Source organism: Buteo buteo, chromosome 3, assembly GCF_964188355.1.
Source record: "Buteo buteo chromosome 3, bButBut1.hap1.1, whole genome shotgun sequence".
Classification (NCBI taxonomy): Eukaryota; Metazoa; Chordata; class Aves; order Accipitriformes; family Accipitridae; genus Buteo; species Buteo buteo.
This window is the reverse complement of record NC_134173.1, coordinates 37,334,172-37,354,832: the sequence shown is the minus strand read 5'-3', so window position 1 is coordinate 37,354,832 and position 20,661 is coordinate 37,334,172. Positions and strand designations below refer to the sequence as shown.

At 40.7% G+C, this 20,661-nt stretch overlaps 1 protein-coding gene across 1 annotated transcript; it reads left to right on the top strand.

Moving 5' to 3' along the window:
• Positions 1–7,666: 7,666 nt before the first annotated feature.
• On the top strand, positions 7,667–14,865 carry CYP7A1 (cytochrome P450 family 7 subfamily A member 1). Its single transcript, XM_075024333.1, is given in 7 exon segments — positions 7,667–7,697; positions 7,700–7,877; positions 9,187–9,427; positions 10,104–10,717; positions 12,034–12,164; positions 13,120–13,295; positions 13,922–14,865. Coding segments are annotated over 7 exon segments (1,671 nt in total). The 3' UTR covers positions 14,222–14,865.
• The last annotated feature ends 5,796 nt before the right edge of the window (positions 14,866–20,661 follow it).

Below are 20,661 nucleotides of genomic sequence, written 5' to 3'. Positions count from 1 at the left end.
TCTTTTTAATCTAATCTGGACAGTTGAGCAGCCTCACACTTTCAAGTTGTTTATTTTTCCTTTCTTCTGCACAATGAAGACATTGTTCACTGCCACAGTTCCCTTTAGCCAAAAAAACCCCAAAGTTCTGGCTGCATAGAAATATGATCATGAATAGGAATATATCACAGAAAAGGATTGAAGCGATGACTGGCAGATTTCTGCTGCAATATAGAAAGGCACTCACTCTTCAATTCTGTACTTGTATCCTCCAATAAATACTGTAATATAAAAGGCAGCACACAGAGATGGGGAAAATATAATATTCAAATAATTCTAGTAGTAGAAGTACACATGTATTTTCCCTTGGAAGGGTAAAATGTGGCTCAGCACACAGCTGTGTGCCCCACACTTCGTCTAGTTCTTTGCATTTTGCACAGTTCAATGAAGCTCAGATCTACATTAAAAGACACATTTATGTACAATTCTTCTAGGCAAAATTTCCCATACCTAGGCAACAGGCTAGCAGCAATCCACCAAGGACGGTCTGAGAGAATGAGCCCTGTGTTCCTATGTAGATCCAAAGGAAAACTGATAGAGGGTCCTGAAACAAGAGAGCAACTGTCAGAGGAAAGCTGTGATGATAACTTCTCTCTGCCTACCAGGCAGCCCCCAGCGTTTCCAGGCTGAGGATCCTTTCCAGCTGGCATTGTTAATCCAGCTTCTCCTTTTCCGCCAAACCTCTGGAATTCTTCTCCAATCCCAAAGTGGCCACAATCACCACTGAAATCACCATCAAGGGGAACTCACTGATGGTTTCCAACTACTGGTTCCCTGTTGGCCTCTGTCTCCCCTTAGATCTGCAGTGGCCGTAGCCTGAAGGAAGAGTCCTCGCTTTGACTACAGGTCCCAAGCTGGCTCCCAGCCAAAATGGCATCCTGCCAGTAAGGTGGTGGACCTTTTGATTGCCTTCCATACTGCAGTGATGGAGGATCCCACCGCACAGGGTGGTTGTTTCAGGAGCAAAAGGAGCGCGTAGCCAACCTCTCAGCAACCTGATGCGAGGTTTGCTCAACTGGCACAAACCCAGGCTGCAGGACTGGAGGGATACCAGCACCTGCACAGAGAAGGTGGAAGTAGCTGTAAACAACAAAGTGGTTCTGAAGATGCCATCCTTCTCACAGGATAAGTACTGGTGTCACTGGTTATTTTTAATATTTTCTTACATGCCCGCCCAGTCCTTTACAAACTGGCCAGCCAGTCTCTGCCTTCTCTTATTATGTCACCAAAGCCTTGCAGCTATCTTCCAGTCTGTTAAAGCTAAAACGAGATTGATTTCATCTAGATGGCTGCCTTGGAGGGGAGAACAGCAAAACAATCCTTCCCTCTTATTGTCCTTTGGTCTCCATTTCAGGTGTCTGCTAAACCAACAGCCAAGGTATCTGTGAAAGGGTTTGGTTCTTTCTTGTTGGTGGTTGGTCTTTGCTGATTCAGAGCTTTTCTTTTGACTTGGTCAGCCATCTTTTTATCTTTTTCCTCACAATTGTGAGACTTAGATGTCCAGCAAGACACAAACAATAGTATCTTACTTGGATATGTAAGTAAAAGGGGGGAAGGTCTTAAGTATGTTTGTAGAAATAAAATTGGGCATACATATTTTAGCATTGTAGTTTGGATCAGGAGTGCAAAGCAAACCTTCCAGATGTCCCCCTCTTAACAACGCTTTGGTTTGCATTTGGTGAGGCAGGCTTGGACTTCACAAAGTCATTTTTTCATTCACTTCACTCCTTTTTTTATTTTAGGTGAAAGTGAACCTTTGCAATACAGGAGGACATCTAGTCTGTTCTGCTGGTGTGTATTCAGTCCATTGGGCCAGAGAGCTACTGTGAAGACAGAGGAAAAAAAAACCAAAAAATATGGATAGAGTGGACATCAGGTCTTCAGCACCATTTCACTCTACATATCCACTCCTATTGTCTCACACCACTTATGTCCTGCTGACATAAATTTGAATTTATAGGGACCTTCCAACATCTCAATCTCTGTGGCTTCTAAATGGAGATGTAAAGTGAGTTGTGAGTATGATGAAGTAGGGGACATGAATTAAGAGCTACACTTAATGGATGGCTAACTCAGGCAGATGAATCCATGCAATAATCTGCAAAAGAGCAACTAATAAGCTACAATGGTATGTGGGAGACAGGACGGTGCACTTTAAAAAAAAAAAAAAAAAAAAAAAAAGAAAGAAAAAGCAGCAGCATAAGGAAAGCAAAGCAAGGCAGAAGGTGCTGTTACATTCCCTGCTCCCTCTGCTGGGGCAGCCCAGAATAGCTTGTCATGTTCATCCAGACAATTGTACCGTAGTAATCTTCTACTGGCTTGTTACCTAACTTATTTTCTCCATATAATTATTTGGTAGTAGTGAGCTGCATAAGTTTTGTAATCACATCTCAGCTTTGATTTCTCCCTGTTCAGTGTTTTGAGTGCCTGCAATTAGGCTTTTAGGTGTAATAGGATAATATAGAAGCTGCTGGTTTGTTATCAAATGACATGGTTCAACTCCAGAATTAAAAAAAAAAAAAATTGCTTTAAGGAGATGCAGTTTGATGCACTGACTGAGTGGTAATAACTCCTCATGGTTTATTTTATATCCAATTCCTTTCCATCGCAGTTCTCTTTTGTCTCTGCTTTCATAATTGTTCCCTTTCTTTACAGTACCTAGAATAAAGTAACTTACTTAAATTTTAATATTCTCAATTGTTACCAGCAACCATAGGTTTAGTAGTTCCCTTTTCTACAGTTTTAAGGAAATCTGTCATGCCAGAATGCAACATATTATTAAAATAATCTCATTCCAATGAAAGAATGGTATTTGTTAATGAGATTTAGTGTATAATGCTTGATATTAAAGGGTAGATAGTGGCATTATAAGTTCCAGGTTTTGATGGAAAGGTTACTAAATTTTGAATGGGCATTCCAAAAGAACAAAGGAAATCCTGGAGAGAAAATGAACTGATATGGTGTAAGCAAGCAAAGGTCATTATTTGATATATGAGGACATTCAGAGGATATTCTGAGATTAATATGTAAATATTAACTTGGTCTTTAGAGGAAACATCTGTCCATACTATTATTTAAATGCTATGGGGCAATTGTTCTGAAGCAGGATGCAAATAAACCCAGTTCCCAAGCCTGTCCAACTTTATAACCCACCAATGTTGATTATCCAAATGCAAATACAAGGCATTGTATATGCAGAGTGCTTCATAATGAAAAAAAAATAAAAAATGACAGAGTCAAAGATAGGACAAAGTTATCAGATTACAAAAGAGTTGTATCTCTACCATACTACAATCAAGCAAGCTACAGAAAAATAAATAATAATTTAAAAAAAGCTTAAACCCCAGTTTTCTTGAGCCCCTCTTCCCTCCAAGGCTTTACCCCATGATATTCTACCAAGCAGATCCCTGAAGAGGCCAAAGTCTGGTCTCCTGAAGTCCAGGGTAGTGAGTTTGCTGTGCGCCCTCCTCACTGCCCTGAAGATCTTGAACTCCAGTATTTCATGGTCACTGCAGCCAAGGCAGCCCTTGAGCTTCACGTTCCCCACAAGCCCCTTCTTGTTGGTGAGAACAAGGACCAGCATAGCGCCTCTCCTCTTTGGCTTCTCCATCACTTGGAGAAGGAAATTGTCATCAACACTTTCCAGGAACCTGCTGGATTGCTTATGGCCTATTGTGTTGTCCCTCCAACAGTAGTAGTATGATAGCTTTCATAAAAGCCATACTTGTATGTAAATACAAAGAAAAATATGTAGGCATGTAGAATAAATACCATTTTTGTTTCATAGAAACAAGGAACAAATACTGACTAGCACAGTTCAATGACTGCTGTAGAATACACAAGTGCCACTCAAAGGGGTTTACCAGTAGGTGGTGACATATAATTATTTATTAGCAATTTTCTGGCTGCAAAAGGTTCTGAGCTACAAGCAGCTACGCTGTGCGACTTTTTGTTTTGGCTTTCCTTTAATATTGCTCCACGTTTCTGAGGTATCTTATACATGTTTCACAGCTACAGGAATGTTTCATAGCTGCAATTGTGTCTCCTGGCTGTAGCACATCAGACTGCTCCCTCTCTGTGAACTGCAGGGCTGCCTTTGCACTGCTGAGCTGGTTTTTTGTGCGGTTTCAGTGGTTTTCATCTGTTAATGAAAGATATTAACACAGTTCTTGCAACACATGCAAAAGAAAATAGTCAATCATTTCTTTATAGGGTGTACCTTTTATTTACTTCCAGAGAATAAACAGGTTTTATAGTTAGCTGTGTGCAAATTTGCTATTTACTGCCAAATGTAATCAGCAGCCTCTCGTAACTCCATCACACCCTTCTGTGCACCAGTGCTCCCGAGTTATGAAGCCATCAGTAATGCTGGAAAAAAATTATTCACCTCAGCTTGGCCTATCTGTTATTGTCTATTTAAATACCATGTGTGGGTCATGACTGATGAAAGCCATATAGCTATAACATATGAGATGGAGCTGGGGTTTGGATGGTCAGCGGGTTGTTTCCAAGCAGCTGTACGAAGCAAGCCAGAAGGCTTCTCTTAGGCTTCAGACATGGCTGCAGAAGTGAGCTGGGCCTGTTTGCTTTACGGGAACGGCTGGAGCAGAGGTGATAGATAAGAGCGCTGCTGGCAGCTGCTGCCCACAGCCAGTGGGCATATCGAGGTGACAAGTGTCTCGGTGCCCTTTTGGGTAAAGTGGTGCGATGTAACAACCATGCATCAGTCTCGACACAAGTCCTGGCCCTGAAGACACAAGCAGAGCCGCATCTCTGCTGACCCTGCAGCGGTGCGGGCAGCCAGCCTGAGGTGGAAGGGAGTGCTAAACACATCACACCGGGTAAAATGTCAGCATGCTGCTTCGTCTGCATCCACGTTCTCCTGAGTTGCTCTTTTTGGACTGGTTTTAGCTCAGTATGCACTAGGGCTTAACCAAAAGGTCAAATGACAATTGTTAAAAGGTTTTGCATTTTCTAACTACCATCCAATGCATTGCTGAGTTTCTCCAGTGTTCTTAAGGGATGAACACCCATATTCAAACCTGCAGTGACAAAGGCTTATACATTCAAAGATACATGGTGCTTTATTCCTGCTGGTGTCATTGGCCTGAGGTGAGTCTTGAGCCCAAGTCACGGCAGTTCTTTGCACTAATATTCTTACCATTTATGCCAGGAGTCTGCTTCAAAAAGCCAAGGCAAAATGAGTCAGTATGTTTTTTCTGACTGCATCCATAACTCCTATGGGTGTCTCTTTTGGGCTGGGGCAAGAGAGCCAACCACACACACAACACACAATGTGCTGCAGAAAATGTAGTATCTGTCAATCAGTGGGACAACACAGTGCCTTCAAGCCCTGCCGTACAGATTGGTGGCAACTGCCTGATCTTTGGCAGTGGGAAATGGGACCCAGTGTCCAGCCAGATGCCTTGCCTCTGTCTGAAACTGAAGAACGCTGAAATACCATATCCAGAATGTCAGGGCACTCTACTGGTGCTGCTGAAAAATCAGGAAAGCCTAATGCCCACTGATATGAATGAAAGAAGATTCACACTTCTCATCTGCTGAATTTGGGGGGGTATCTGTGTCAGACAGCGCTCCTGCTTACATTTATCACAAGGACATAAGTCAAAGGCTGCAGCCTACTATAGTACTGGCTGGCTTTGGGGCTGTAGATTGGCCTATTTAAGAAACCAGGTGGGAGATGATCCAGAACTAGGAAGCACCTCAAACTATGCAAGAGCAACTCTGTTCTATCATAATAGTTATTTGTCAAGGGTGCTGCCACTCAGGGGTCTCTTAAATGGAAAAGAGGGGGCACATTTGATTTTCCTGACAGAAAGGGCAATTATTTAAGGTAGGCTGCCAAGCAGCTCCTGTTCTCTGCCTACATCTGGTTACACTTTGACTACTATTATATATGTACAAATCAAAAAGAGAAAGAAGGTGGGCAGCTTTAGAGAAGTTACTCCTGTTGTGGCAGCAAGATGCCATTTGTAAATGATGTTATCATCACACTGCAGTACAACTACCCAAAGCATGTAAGAGAAAGACAAGTGTGGCTGACAGCTCTACCTGGTGCGACACATGATAGCATGAGGAGCCACAGGTATCCGTTGCTGGGTAAACATTATTCCTGTCTGTTAGACACAAAACTGACAGAAGCTTCCAACTTTCTTGTTCAGTGTTGTTTGGACATAAAAAGGCTGAGACCTACACATGCAGTAAGAAGTAGACACAAACATAATAAAATTATCATACTTGTTTAGGATGAGGAAGTGATAGGCTGTAGTCAAAGATGACACCCAGAACTGATATTTCCCATAATGGAAACAAGCAGGAAATGGGAAAGCATGGCTTTTATAAAGCAATTCTGTTAAAACAGGCTAAATTCAGCTCAGGAAAAGGAGATTTTCTAGGAAGATAAAAGAAATGCCTGTGCTTAAGTGGAAATGGTGTGGGGGACTGGATCTTAAGCTGACATGCAAAAGGAGTTGACTTTTAGATTAAGTGAGGTAAACCTCAATGCTGTAAAAAGAGTTTATTTCTTCAGTATAGCAACTTAAAAATTGCCTCAAATGTAATGGCATATGCACAGAGTTACCCCATGCCTCACTGCATTCCTTGGTTTAAAGCCAGGACAATATTCCCATCTGCCAGATTTGCAGCTCAGTGCCTTCAGTTTAGTGTTCGATTTGGACAGCCAAAGGTCCAGATCTTTACTGGTTTATCACACAGCTGTAGGGACACCAACAAAAACTGGTACAAAAGTGAGCCTGAAAAAGTGACTATAACCCATCAGTTTCTTAGAAATGTGTTAGGCCCTGAATGCCTATTGAGACATCACTATGTGCTACCTGAGCTACCTCCTCGATGGCTCGATGCCAGGTGTTCGGAGCAAGCCAAAGTTTGAACTCTCACTGGTCGGCAACAGAAAGAGAAAAAGGTTTAAGGGGAAAATAAAAGGTGATCCAAGGTGTCCTGGCTTCAGCTGGGATAGAGTTAATTGTCCTCCTCATAGCTGGTATAGTGTTGTGTTCTGGACACAAGGACAGTGAAGAACACTCAAACCAGTGTGGTTGTCTAATCCTGCTTTCTTCTCTCTCTTCTGCTGCATTATAGAAAGCCTATGTTTCCCTTTGTACCAGAGAAACGCTGTCAGAGGGAGTAGGTCCATCTCCGCAGCCGTCCCTTTACCCACAGCTGAACCCCTGCCGTTCCCTCTGGCAGCGGCACACCAGAGCCAGGGCAGTCCCCCAGAAGGAGAAGGGAAGGGGCGAGCAGGCTGGTTGCTGAAGGACAGCATGAACTGCAGCCACCATTTAGCCCAGTCTGAATCCTCTGGACACCTGTCAGTAGCCATTTCATGTATTGCTAAACTTGAACTATAAACTGCAATTGGTAAATCTGCAGGATAGATCAAAACACACCTGACAGACCTTCAAATTATCAACTATTACAGCTGTTTGATTACTTTGGAACCACTACTGATATGTGACATCAGCTCAAGGCCATGTCTGCAACTGTCTACATCAATCCAGCGAAGCTCTCTGCAGAAAGATGTCAGAACATAGACAAAAACCAGGCTCTCTCCAGAAATGGTTAATCAATAGCTTGCTAGGTTGACTGAATGCCATCAGATACAGTGGTGCACCTACAGTATATAATCGTGACCTGTCTTCTGTATCATTCTCAGTCACCTCTCCTGCCATACCAGTAGTTACCAGTTTTCTACTGGGAAGTTCTTGGGCATTACTAGAAATGTTCATAGCATCATGGATCTGGGTAACAGTGATAATACTCTGTTGTGGGTTATGGTTTCTTCTAGGGAGGAGGAGGAGGTAAGGAATCTATTTATAAATGCATCTCAGTGTACCTTGCCTTTACTTCTGTGAAATATACTGTGTATATAGCTAAAAGAGGCGTAATCTTAAGACTGGTAGATGGACAGATGCAGGATAGCATGGGCAATGCTGTAGTTTGGTCTTTTGAGAGATTTATGTTACAAGAGAATTTTTGTGTATAGGCTTTTCAATAATAGTGAGGTAATGCCTAGACATAACTGTAGATACAAATCTATGCATAAATGAGGTAATTAAAATATGAATATGCATGTTCTGATTTCCTAAAGTACTGGGCTATAGTTTTACCTGCATTGTAATCACAGCTAATACCTGCTTATATCTAATTATAGTTTAATACCTACTTACAAACATTTCCATATTATCAGTAATACAATTTAATACAGATAATATTTATGTACCTTACTATGTCACATACATATTTCTTAAAAGCATTTATCCCACTGGCACATTTACATAAACAGCAAGTAATTTGCTTACCTATTGTAATTTTGCATTTTTCAGCATTTTCTTGTTTTACTTTAAAAAAGTTTAGTAAAAAAGGTGAAAATAGTTAACTTCAGATAATAACCATTAGGAATTTACTAGAAAAGCTAAAGTATTATCTGAAAGTTATTTTAGCAGCTATGGTGTCCTTATGCAGGAAAGTAGTTTTCTGACTCAGAATAAAAAATATCATTTAAGCATATGCTTCACTTTAAGCATCTGCTTAATGACACTTTGCCTGAAAGACTAACTCTTATGCTTATTCAAGATCATGGCAAAATTCCTACTGTTTTCAGCAGGATCTGGTCCAAATGGGATATGCCAATAATAACAACCTTTCTACACTAAAAGGCTATTTCCCTTGGTATTCAAATAGAATTGTGGATACTGTTGCCCAAAAATGTATCAGACAATATTAGTGGGATGGATTATTCATTTATGGGACAATTACAAAACTGTGCATGTTAGCTAATGGCAACAATTCTGCATTTAAACAAGTGAAAAATATACTCCTGATCTAGGGAAAAGAAAGATGGCATAATCAAACTGTGGTTTATTATGTTCATTATAATACAGGCTGTTAAAATTATTCTTTCTTACATACCATAGACCTCACAATAGGCTTAGTCCTTAAAGGGGAGAAAATTATTTGTCAATATAGTATTTGTTTGTTTTTTTGGTTTTTTTTTTGCATTTTTTCACATTACAAAAAGCCCAGCATCAGTATTTTACTTACCTGGTAGTCCTGGAGAAAAGATCTTTATACGTACTTATAAATTCAGCTTTTGTTTGTGTTTTGTAGGCGACAAGGTGAGCCACCACTTGAAAATGGGTTCCTTCCATACCTAGGCTGTGCCTTGCAGTTTGGTGCCAACCCCCTTGAATTCCTCAGAGAAAAGCAGAAGAAGTATGGCCACATTTTCACTTGCCGAGTAGCGGGGAAATACATTCATTTCCTCACTGACCCTTTTTCATACCATGCATTGATACGCCAGGGAAAACACTTGGACTGGAAAAAGTTCCATTTTGCTACTTCTGCCAAGGTACAACTTTAAAAATAGTTTTAATATCTAACGTGCAAAGTATCTGCTGGCAGGACAGACGTACCCAGTTAATCCCTATAGCATAACTATGCCTTTGAAATAGAATTCGTTTCACATTTCTGCACTTTTATTGGTTTAAAACATTGGGGTCTTCTTTTCCCTTTCCTTAAGAGAAAGGAAATTTGCAGTGATTCGGATTGTTCAAGAATGACATTATTTAGCCATGTAGTATCCCAAACTGCTAAAGCAGAAATACAATTAACACAATCTGTAAAATGATAATACAGCTTGCTGAAGCTGAAACCTTCTTCAGGAGGTTCTCACTACTATGGAAGATTCAGTCCTAATGCCTTAAAAAATGATGCAACACAGTAGGAGCTCAGTCAAACTCTTACTGAAATAAGCAAAAAGGCTCCTGTTGATGTCAATGGGAGTTGAATGAAGGTCTAGGTAACCATGTCCATTTGTTTGTAAGGATCTATTTTAATCTTTTCATTTGCCTACTTAACTGCTGTGGTTCACTGAGAAACTATCATCAGTTCTAGTATTAATAGCCCTTATTATGCTTCCCTCTAGTAAGCTATGAAGTTATACTTTGGCTTTAATTTCTGTTAGACTTTATCATCAAGGTTATGATAAGCCTTATTTACCATGTGCACAATTTATTTTGTGACAGGCTTTTGGGCATGGTAGCATTGACCCAGCAGAGGGGAACACCACTGAAAATTTTCATCAGACTTTCATTAGAACCCTTCAAGGTAATGCCCTAGACGCCCTCATTGAAGCAATGATGGAAAACCTACAGTACGTCATGCTGCAGTCAAGAACGTCTAAACTTCAGTCTAATACCTGGGTAACAGAAGGACTTTATACGTTCTGTTGCCAGGTGATGTTCGAGTCTGGCTTTTTAACACTTTTTGGTAAAGAATTTAATTCAAATAATGACAAAAATATATCATCAAAGCAGGAAACTGAAAGAGCTCATATCCTAAATGCCCTTGAAAACTTCAAGGAGTTCGATAAGATCTTTCCAGCCCTCGTGGCGGGGCTGCCTATCCACCTCTTCAAGAGTGCCCACAGCGCACGTGAGAAGCTGGGGGAGGCACTCCTCCACAAGAACCTCCTGAAGAGGGACAACCTCTCTGAGCTTGTCACCCTCCGCATGTTCCTGAATGACACTCTGTCAACCTTCGATGACATGGAAAAAGCGAAGACCCACGTGGCGCTGCTCTGGGCCTCGCAAGCCAACACCATTCCTGCCACGTTCTGGAGCTTGTTCTATCTTCTTAAGTAAGTCCCAATTCTTCTTGTTTCCAAACAAGAAAAATGTTTGTTATCTTTCAGAAACCAGTTCCTTAATTCAGGCAAATTCCACTGCTTGATACCTCATCAGTGTCAAAAAGCTTACTGATTACAATAGAAGTGGCATGTTGTTCTGGACTTCCACAGAAACCCCCTTTATTCGTTTCCACAGAAACCCCCTTCACTCGTCTGAGACCAAGTAGTGGTACCACAGAGCGATTCTGTAGAAGTTTGTAAAAAAACCCCACCCCAGGGCAATGCTACACTTTGTCAAGAAAGCTTTGGAGTAAATCTATATGACATGACATTAAAAGTGCTGGCTGCAGTCAAAACATTAATTGTATTGAAAGCTCCCAATATAATCGGACATTTTTAGACCATCTCACTAGATCAGGCAAAATGAACTTTAACTTCATTATTGTTTTCACAGTTACTTAATAGAAAATAGTTTATGTTGATAGATCCTACTGAGGTTGCAGTGTACACTGCAGCTGCTGAGCTTGTTATTCATGAGAGGAGTGCACAGTTCAGATAATACTATTAAATGTCCATTTTAGAGTGGGCCTCTGTGGACTATAATCTACCTCAGCATGACTAAGTCCTAAGTATGTATCTAAATTTCTGGCAGTTTTATTTAGCCAGTGGCTTGCAGCCTCATATCTACCTGCCAGTATCTGAGGTTCTTTAGTACTTTTCACTCCAAGAATGCAATGGCTTTAGGTCTTCTGGCCTTGGAGTCTTAACACCCTGATTGATTGTGCCTTCATCAACACACTATTGCATCCTGTATTATCTCTACATATTTCACCATAGCTCATCTAGTCCATGTCTGTAAAAAAGTCTAGACAGTGAAGGATACTATGTGGATTTTTAGTATTGGGAAGATTCTTTTCATCTAGACAGAATATTGCCACATAATAGGACATCATCCAGGATAAGTGATGTTATAAAACTGATCTATAATTCTGTTCCTAAACTTTGTACCTGCAGTGGGGCTATTTCTTATTCTTGGCATTGCTTTTTAGTGACCTTACTGTTTATTACCTGAGTTCTGCACATCAGTCCTGTCCCACTTGTCATTGGAGATAGAATCAAATACTTGGGGTTCTTCTCCTTTTTTTCTGAAGCTATCGTACCTTTGCCAAGACATGAAAAAGTGTAATTGCAGCATTTTGCTGCAACATTTTCATTTTAGAAGGTTGTACTTGTCAGCTAACAAACTGAATTTTAGTCAGGAAGAAAGTTAATGGCAAAACCTTTTTAAAGTGTAAAAATATATTATACTTCTGCTCTTTTGGTCTTAGGAGTCCAGAAGCAATGAGAGCTGCTACCAAAGAAGTGCAAAGTATTTTGGAAAGTGCTGGAGAGAAGGTCAGCTTAGATGGCAAACATATTTCCTTGAACCGAAAACAGCTGGATAATATGCCAGTACTAGGTATGATCATTTTATGCAGGAGGACCAGAAATCACCCCACAATTTTCACAGTCTTCTATTTATTACCATATAAATGCCTGCTACGGAATTGCTAAGGAATTAGCCAACAAACACCAGAACAAAAACCTGTATGTTTCTTAGCAATAGCCAACACAATCAGTCTTCCCAATATCCCAGGTGGTACTGAGAGTATCAAAATTCACATGAGTAGCACTTTCCCGTGTGTAATGGCATGTGTCAATACTGCTACACAGCTACATAACATAATATTGGAGACCCACGGATAATTCAGGACAGTATTTTGTTTAGTAATGACTTTAGATCTAACAAAAGAGCGTTGCCAAATTTTATATCCCAATTCTTATGATGTGAAGCAATATTTTCTAATACCATTACTTTTATTTCTTCTCAATATTTTTCAAATTATAGACACATTTTTCAAAAGTGTCCAAGTTACAGAGAGTTTTGAAAATGCCACCCTTTCACTACTGTTGCTTTTTTAAAAAAAATAAATCAGCTTCTATTGAAACAAAAAAAACCCCAAGTTACTTTTTCTGAGTACTGGTTTCTATTCACTACCTCTTAAAGTTTCAGAAAATCCTGATCACTGCACCGTTTCTTTTTCTTGTTATGTTTCCAGTTTTGACTGGTTTGTTCTTTATCTCAGAGTGAAAATGTGTTTCACTTTCAAACATTCTGTTGCATCAACTCTAAGTATTTTTCTAGGGGAAAGCAGATTATGTTCTTAGAGTTACCTGCAGAAGGGATAATAATGCTAAAAAGAAATGAGAGAGATACTTTCTTAGGCATTTAGAAAGTTATTGTTAAAATATTTCTTCTAAGTAATAAAGGCAAGGTTTGATAATGGGTCTGAAATAGTTCAAAATGCATGACCTCCCCCAAGGACACACACATACTATTTCCATGCTAATAATTGCTTTTCCTCTCCTGATAGACAGCATCATCAAGGAGGCAATGAGGCTATCGAGTGCATCCATGACTTTCCGAGTTGCCAAGGAGGATTTCACTTTGCACTTAGAGAATGATTTTTACAATATTCGCAGCGATGATATTGTAGCTCTTTATCCTCAACTGTTGCATTTTGATCCAGAAATCTATGCTGATCCCTTGGTAAGTATTTATCAAAGTGCATTAAAGTCTGAGCTCTAGCAGAAACTAACATGCCTTTAAATAGAGCATTTATCAGGGGTGCTCCCACAGCTGGTTTTCTGTTGTACTCCAGACAGTCTGTTCTTACACCTGGAGATGCAATGATAGGCAAGAAAAAAGGATAAAGTCAGTGCAAGCACTATCTGCAAAACATGTTTTAGTGTAACCAAAAAGTGTGCTGCCAGCCCAAGACAGCATTCTACTTACTGCCTTCCTCAGTGAGGAAACATCACCATTATGGGGAGGGGTGAGGAGGACAAGAGTGAGGATAATATTTTCCCAAAGGCACAGAATGAGAAATCTGCCAGTTCTACTGCATGAACAAGGACGCAGGCTATAATCCTTATTTTAAGAGGTCAGAAAAGAAAAGGAGAGTTATCAGCAAAGAACCTGGGATCATGTCCCACATACCAGAACTTCTCAGGGGCTACCCTCTCCAAAACAGCACCATGGGACCTGGTGCTACTGTACAATGCTTAGTGCTAGAGGCTCTTCTTTGCCAGCCTGCACTATGTGTCTTAATGGCATTATCTAGTCTTTGGAGGTATTCAAATATCAAGTAACTCTTTTTTTGGGTTTAATTACAGACATTCAAATATGATCGCTTTCTCAATGAGAACGGAGAAGAAAAGACTGACTTCTACCGCAACGGTCGCAAGTTAAAGTATTACTATATGCCATTTGGGACAGGCATAGCAAAATGCCCTGGCAGGTTATTTGCTGTCCATGAAATTAAACAATTTTTAGCTTTGATTTTTTCATATTTTGAGATAGAGCTTGTGGACAATAATGTGCAATGTCCTTCTTTAGATCAATCCCGTGCAGGACTGGGTATTTTGCAACCAGCCAATGACATTGATTTCAGGTATAGACTGAAATGCCTATGAATATGTATTTCATATTATACATATAAACTATGTACTATATAAATACACTATATAACATATACTTTATATATATTTTATGTAAATATGCAAATTAAATGTTGCAAGTCTTGGGGGAAAATCTATATGAAGATGTTAATTCATCAGTCTAATGGAAAATGCATAATGTATACCATTATGGTACCAGCATGCAGTGGGTTTAATGTACTGTGTTGATGCAAATGTCTCCCCTTTTACCAATCATTTTGAAATGCAAGTTAAGATTTTGAATTGTGTGTGTACAGTAGTTGTTTTTTTTCTGTCAGCAAATACCTTCCCAGAGTTAGTTAGACTTTTGTCAGCTAATTCAAAATAATTGTCAAAATTCAACTGCAATTAAAACTTACTCTTTTTTTAATTGAAATGTTGCGGGTGGTGGTTCTCCCCACAGGTGAAATAAAATTTTTGTTGTATAAAGGCAGATCCGCAGTGGGGAGGGGAGAGTTTCCTGAGGAAGTACCTTTATGGTTTTATGAAAAACTAGAAAAAGGCTTGAAGAAAACCTACAAAAATGTTCACGTTCTAGTGAAACTGCAGAACTTGTATTATATTCATTGTAATATACTTCTTTTCAAAAAGTTGTAACTGTATTAAAATAAATGATAATGGCTGAAACAAATGCATCTGTAGACTGTTTGTCATTTTAATGTCTCAACATTATTAAAGATTTATGGACTCATCCAAAGCCATCTAAGCCAGCTTTAAACTAGCCAGCTCAAATGCCAATATGGACATAAATAAATAACCACCATATATTCACCAGTGCTTCCAGTTGGATTTTGCACCATTGTCTGAACTCCGTATTTCCATAAGCCTCCACTGGTCATACTCCTTAAGTCTTCTTAGTCTAATGCTGTTAAAGTTATCAGGGATAGTATGCCCGCACATTTCATTTTTAGTGGTGGCATGTCCGTAAGAACAATTGCTCCTAGGATAATATAGTTTGGTTCTCTGTAACATCCCTGTCCTTTTCCGCTGCAAATGATGGATGTCACAGAAGTCCATTTTTTAATGAAACATCTTCAGGCTGAAAGAGATACATTTTCTTATCATCTGCCAATGAAAAGAACAAATGGACTTAAAACACTGTTGTTATCCTGGTTTTGTACATTTCTAAAGACTTACGGTCTGACCTTTTGTCTTTGACTCAAAAGTAAGCCTCATCACAGAAGATGAGACACAGGACTATTAGGTGTTTTCAAATTTCACATTCTGGCAAGACATCAAATCTAGCTAGCTGATAGAGCTCTTCCTAAACATGGACTTTTGGACTGAGTCCTAGAACTGCTTTAAATTATGTATCTGTTTCTCTTCTCACTATCCACTGTGCTAAATATTCAAAGGTAAATAAAAAGATTCTGTAGTGTGTGATTATTTATTACCTGTGTGTTGTCTTTGTAATTTTATTTAATTTTTTTTTCATTTTTAAAGGAGAAAGAATACCAATTTGTTGCCATTTGCAATATGTATAATATTAAACTATTATGTATAATGCATCTGGTTTTGAATTATTACTTTGGTTCTTTGGATAGGGGAAGTATCCAGTCTTTAGGTACAGCTTGTTTTCATTCTTGTGTCAAATATATATTTGTATGATTTATATAAATTAAAGCACATTTAATGTAAGCTTGCACTGACTCAGAGAACACATGAAAGCCTGACATTATCATAATTACATATGCCCTGGCATATATTATTACTATTAGAGTATCTACTCCCCCTTTCTTAAACAAATCCTGCTTAAAACAACAGTTTTTGAGGGTAGCAAGTCTATGCAACGTTTTAAGCAAAAGGCCCTTCCTTGATGAAAAGGAATTCAACACAGAATTACAACAGCAGATAGCAAAAGATAAGATGACGCTAAACTAATTCTAGGTTCCCTGGGAAATTAACCCTTCTTTTACATCTTCTTGTCTCCTTCAAACTGACTGCTCCAGACTGCTCTGACTGTGGTTTAATGTTTTCTTGCAGCTCCCTTGGTCTATGAGAAATTGAAGTATTCAGTAGCTCCTAGAGCTGATCTGACTTTCAGCTACCCAAGTGTGGGAAAATAACGGAAGATTGGTGAGGAGGATTGTAAACTCACTCAAGTGACTTGCAGCTGGGATATCGAAAAACACATATATCATATAATTGTTGTTTAGCTTAGTGTGTTGGACAAGTAGAACGTCTGTGTTTAGATAACATAGGCCTGTGATAGGCTTAGAGGCACCCTGTCCAACACGCTTGAGATTCCTGCCCTGCTGTGGGAAAGACCAAAGCGCAGTGGTAAACTACACCTGCGCCAATCCCTGATATACAGGCGAAAGCAGCAGGTTCAGTGATCCTCTAGCATGGAGCGAGCTCTGCAGTGCCTACGTCCCTGCTTGTGTGCCTCTGCCTGGGTGCTGCTTTGGGGATCCCCTGGTTGGCGAGGTAACAGAAATAAATTTGCTCTTTGCATTTCATCCATGGTTTTGTGGTTGTTCCTGCATCCTGCCTGTGCCAGCTCACGCACCAAGGAACACCAACAACAGAGAACTGAGGGGAAGGTTAAAACACCACAGGATTCACCCCACAGATCAAAGTCAAGTTCTGAACATTGCGGGGAGGCTACTGACTTTATCGCCAAGTGTCGATGCTCTCAGAGACAGCACAGGAGATACAAAAGCCAGCATCTCATGTTTGCATTGTCTACTTGACACTTCTTCCTCCTTCCCCTGCTATGTGATAATCCCAGTCCGCTGGAATTACGTTCTCAGGGCTTTGCCTGACGGGCCTGATCTCACTACCCAGTCTCCCCCTTTATGCCAACAGTCTGTACATCAGGTCAGATGCCTGTTTTCTTTCCTGAGACTCTGAAGTCCACTTTTCCCTCAACTACTAATTCTTCCCCTTGTTATATTCCTTTTTCATTCCTTCTGGATACTTGCTACACAGGCAGATCTACAGAGGGTATAAGGAAAGATATCGGTGTGGTCTCTGTGGTCCTTCAATCCCTTCACAGGGACTACAGCATTTTAACTAGAAGTTCAGCTAGGGGGAACCATGCCGCATTTTTCATTGCAGCAGACATACAGGGGGAAGCTTCAGCTTCTGTTTGAGGTTTACTTTTTCATGTTGGTTTTTTCAGTGAGGATTAGATCAGTCTTTAATGTTAAGAATGTACCAGATAAATGCTACAAATACGTTAGGTTTTGTTTATAGCCAATTTTTCACCAAGAAGATGAAGAGCAGGCAAATAAAAATTGTGAAGTTCTGTCAGGCTGGACTGCTATTTACAAATTTACGTTTGGCTTTGAAGTCACTGCTAAATTGTTGACATACTAGAACAAAAAGAGCTTCATTGCAACTTGCATAAATCCCTATGAATTTCTAATAAAAATAATCTAAACTGATGGTCTTAAAAGTCTATTTGCAATTAAAATAGCTATATTTTTTTAAAAATTTGTAATACATATTGATGCACATGATGAACAACTTTGCTTTAAAAATTATTTACCTCAATGTGCAAAGTACAAAGCTTTTGTTTTCAAACAAATCTGACTAAATCCAAGTCCAATGGAAAAGAGATATACTCCTGCTAGGGCAGATACAACTAATGAATGGCCAGAACTCACAAGTGTTCATGCAATGCAACTGTCTTGTAATAATAACAATACGGATCTGCATACTTTAAAATGGCCAGCTTTAGTACACCTCACATTATTCTCCTGGAGAGCTAATTCAAAGATTTCCTAAGAGAGGCAGCAAGACCATTCCCAGGTAACAAACCTCAGCAGAGGAAGGGACAAGGGTCTCTATCCACGCCACCGAAGTCCAATGTCTTAACTGCAGAGTCATCATAAATTGGCAGAAGCCAGCACTGTTGCCAGACCATACACAGGGTCCCGCAGGGGCGGCTCAGGTGGTTCTGCCGAAACTCCTGCGGGAATGTGGCTCTTGCCACTCAGCCTCCTGTCACTCCTCTCTTGCTGGGGTAGCAATTCTCCATGGACGGCTGGACCTGTGACCTGTGGACTGATATTCAGTGTGTAAAACAACAGAGGCAACCAGCTCTTTCTGCCCAGTTCTGAATTCCTGTAACATGAGGAGTATATCAGCATGTCTTCAGGGGACTCTGTGGAATAATGCCACTTTTTAATGTTGACCTAGTGTTATGCAGCTGAAAAGATCCAGTATAACCCCTGAGTACGCTTCCACTTTGTGATAAAAGACATGCAGATGAACAGCTTGAACAGTTTTGGAGTGGGTTTGCTTTTTTTTTTCTATTGGGCTATATACAAGTATTTTGGTTTGCTGCCACGGCTGCTGATTTTCTAACCTCAGTTAAACCCCTGTTACCGGGGTCACACAGATCCAAGTGAGGGGAGAAAAGAGTACAAAGTCTGTGGCTGCTATGCCTCAGCTAATGTAATCAAATCCTTCAGCAATCGATAGTCATCTGCCTTGCCAGGGTCATGGACACTGCAAGGTTATAACAGGACAATTCTCTTTGCTGCCCCTCCTAACAGCAGTACTTTTCTTAAGACAGGAGCCCCCAAAAAGTAAGACTAAAGACCGTAAGAGTGATTAGAAAAATATTGGGCAGATCCGGGCTGGTGGGAAGGAGGCAGCCTCTGCCATGGGCTGTGTATTTCCCATTACATAGTTGCTAGGTAAAATGCATAAAGAGGCATGGGCAGGAGGGGGGCAAAGGCCTCACCTCCCAGGTGAGAACCCTAACCATTAGGTTAGGTCAGGCATTCACTCCTCTTCTCAGGGAATGTGTAGCCTGTTTTCTCTGAAAAACGGAAGAGACTCAACAGGACGATTTGCGTGACTCCCTGATGGCACCCTTATAGCTAAAGTGCTCTCTTAGCTGAGAAAAGATTCAATTTCGACATGGGATTGAAGTCCCTGAGGTAGAGGAGGGTACCAAGTCCAGTCTCTCCCACATCCCAGGGGACGACTCAAACCTTGTCATTGTCCTGTAAAGGGTGAGTAAGAGCGAGGGGCACCTCCCGAGGCACAAGCACATTATAGATTAGGCCCACCAAGGAGTTTAAGTGCTCAAGTTTTTTTGGACCCAGATGAGCTCTGCGCTGGGCTAGCCAGGTGCCTCTGCACAGGGATCTGGGGATTAGGAGCAAGACACAGGCAGCTGAGCGAGAGCAGGTGGCTCACAACCCAGCAGAAGGAGGCATTTGGCTGAGCAGATGGAATGTAGGCAGTGAAAATGTTTTACAGTTTTCAGGCTACAAGAAATCTTTACCTCATCATGCAGTTCTTGGAGGTGACATGACGCCCTTACTAATGAAACAAGACACCTTATGAGAAAACAAGACAGTTCTACATTTCTGAAACCATGCTGGCCATAGCTGTTGCTCACCAGCTGGGATTCATCCACAGATAAACTACCCCAGATAAGCTTTTGCTGGATGTTAAGGGCCATGTAAAACTACCCTGGGCAGCGTCATCTGCCTCCAGCAGGCTGAATCAGCGCCTTTCCAGCAACAAGAGCATGAAGCAGCAGCAGCCACACTGGGAGCAGCAGCGGCAGGCTTGGGAGCAGGACGATGCAGCGTGGAGGGGGATCTCGGTGGTTGGGAACTGGCCCTTGTGAGCTGCAGCACACTGGTGATTTTCTCAAGGTTAAGGTTCAGCCTGGAACTGCTTGATGGGATGAAGTCAAACCATCCTAGCCAAATTTTAGAAGGAAGAAGCTGCCACTGCATTGTGTGGGGACTTGATCTGCGAGGCTTGCTTTGAGGAGCTCCCCAATGGCAGAGGGAGAAGACCTTCTGGTCTATGGATCCTGATGGGGTGAGCGTCAAAGCTGCGTGCGAAGTGCTGCTCTTCACAGTCAAAACTACAGCACTTCTGGGCTCAAACAGAAGCAGAACTGCACGCACCTAGTAACAGAGCTGCCACTAAGTTCAGGCAACTTTTCAACAGTGGTTTTGGTGACTGCGGTTTTGAGCAAAGATTTTCAAGCCCTACTTACAGTTCTCAAATTATTTTTGTATTTTACTGTAGAAATATCAGGATAAACTGGTGTTTATATTCTAAGAACTTTCATGCAATTTTCTGAAGGAAAAAAAAAGAGGAAGCAAAAAGAGGAAAAGGCATGGGATATTTTTTCTGAAAGCATGAAATAAATTTTAGTGATAACCATAGCTTAGTTGTTAATAGGGTGCTTCAAAAGATATGTTCATGGTCTTGGTGTAAACGGATAGTAGGTATTTGCCATTTATGAACTGCACAGAGTGCTACAGTTGCATGTCAGCAGCCTGAAGATAGAGCCAAGATCTGCTCTCATCTACACCACTGTAAGGTCAACACAGTTAAACAGCATGCAGAGGGGGCTTGATCATCAGTCTGTTCCTCTTTAGCTAGTTGCATACAGGAGGTTTGGTGGTAAAAGCAGTCACTGCCTCATAATA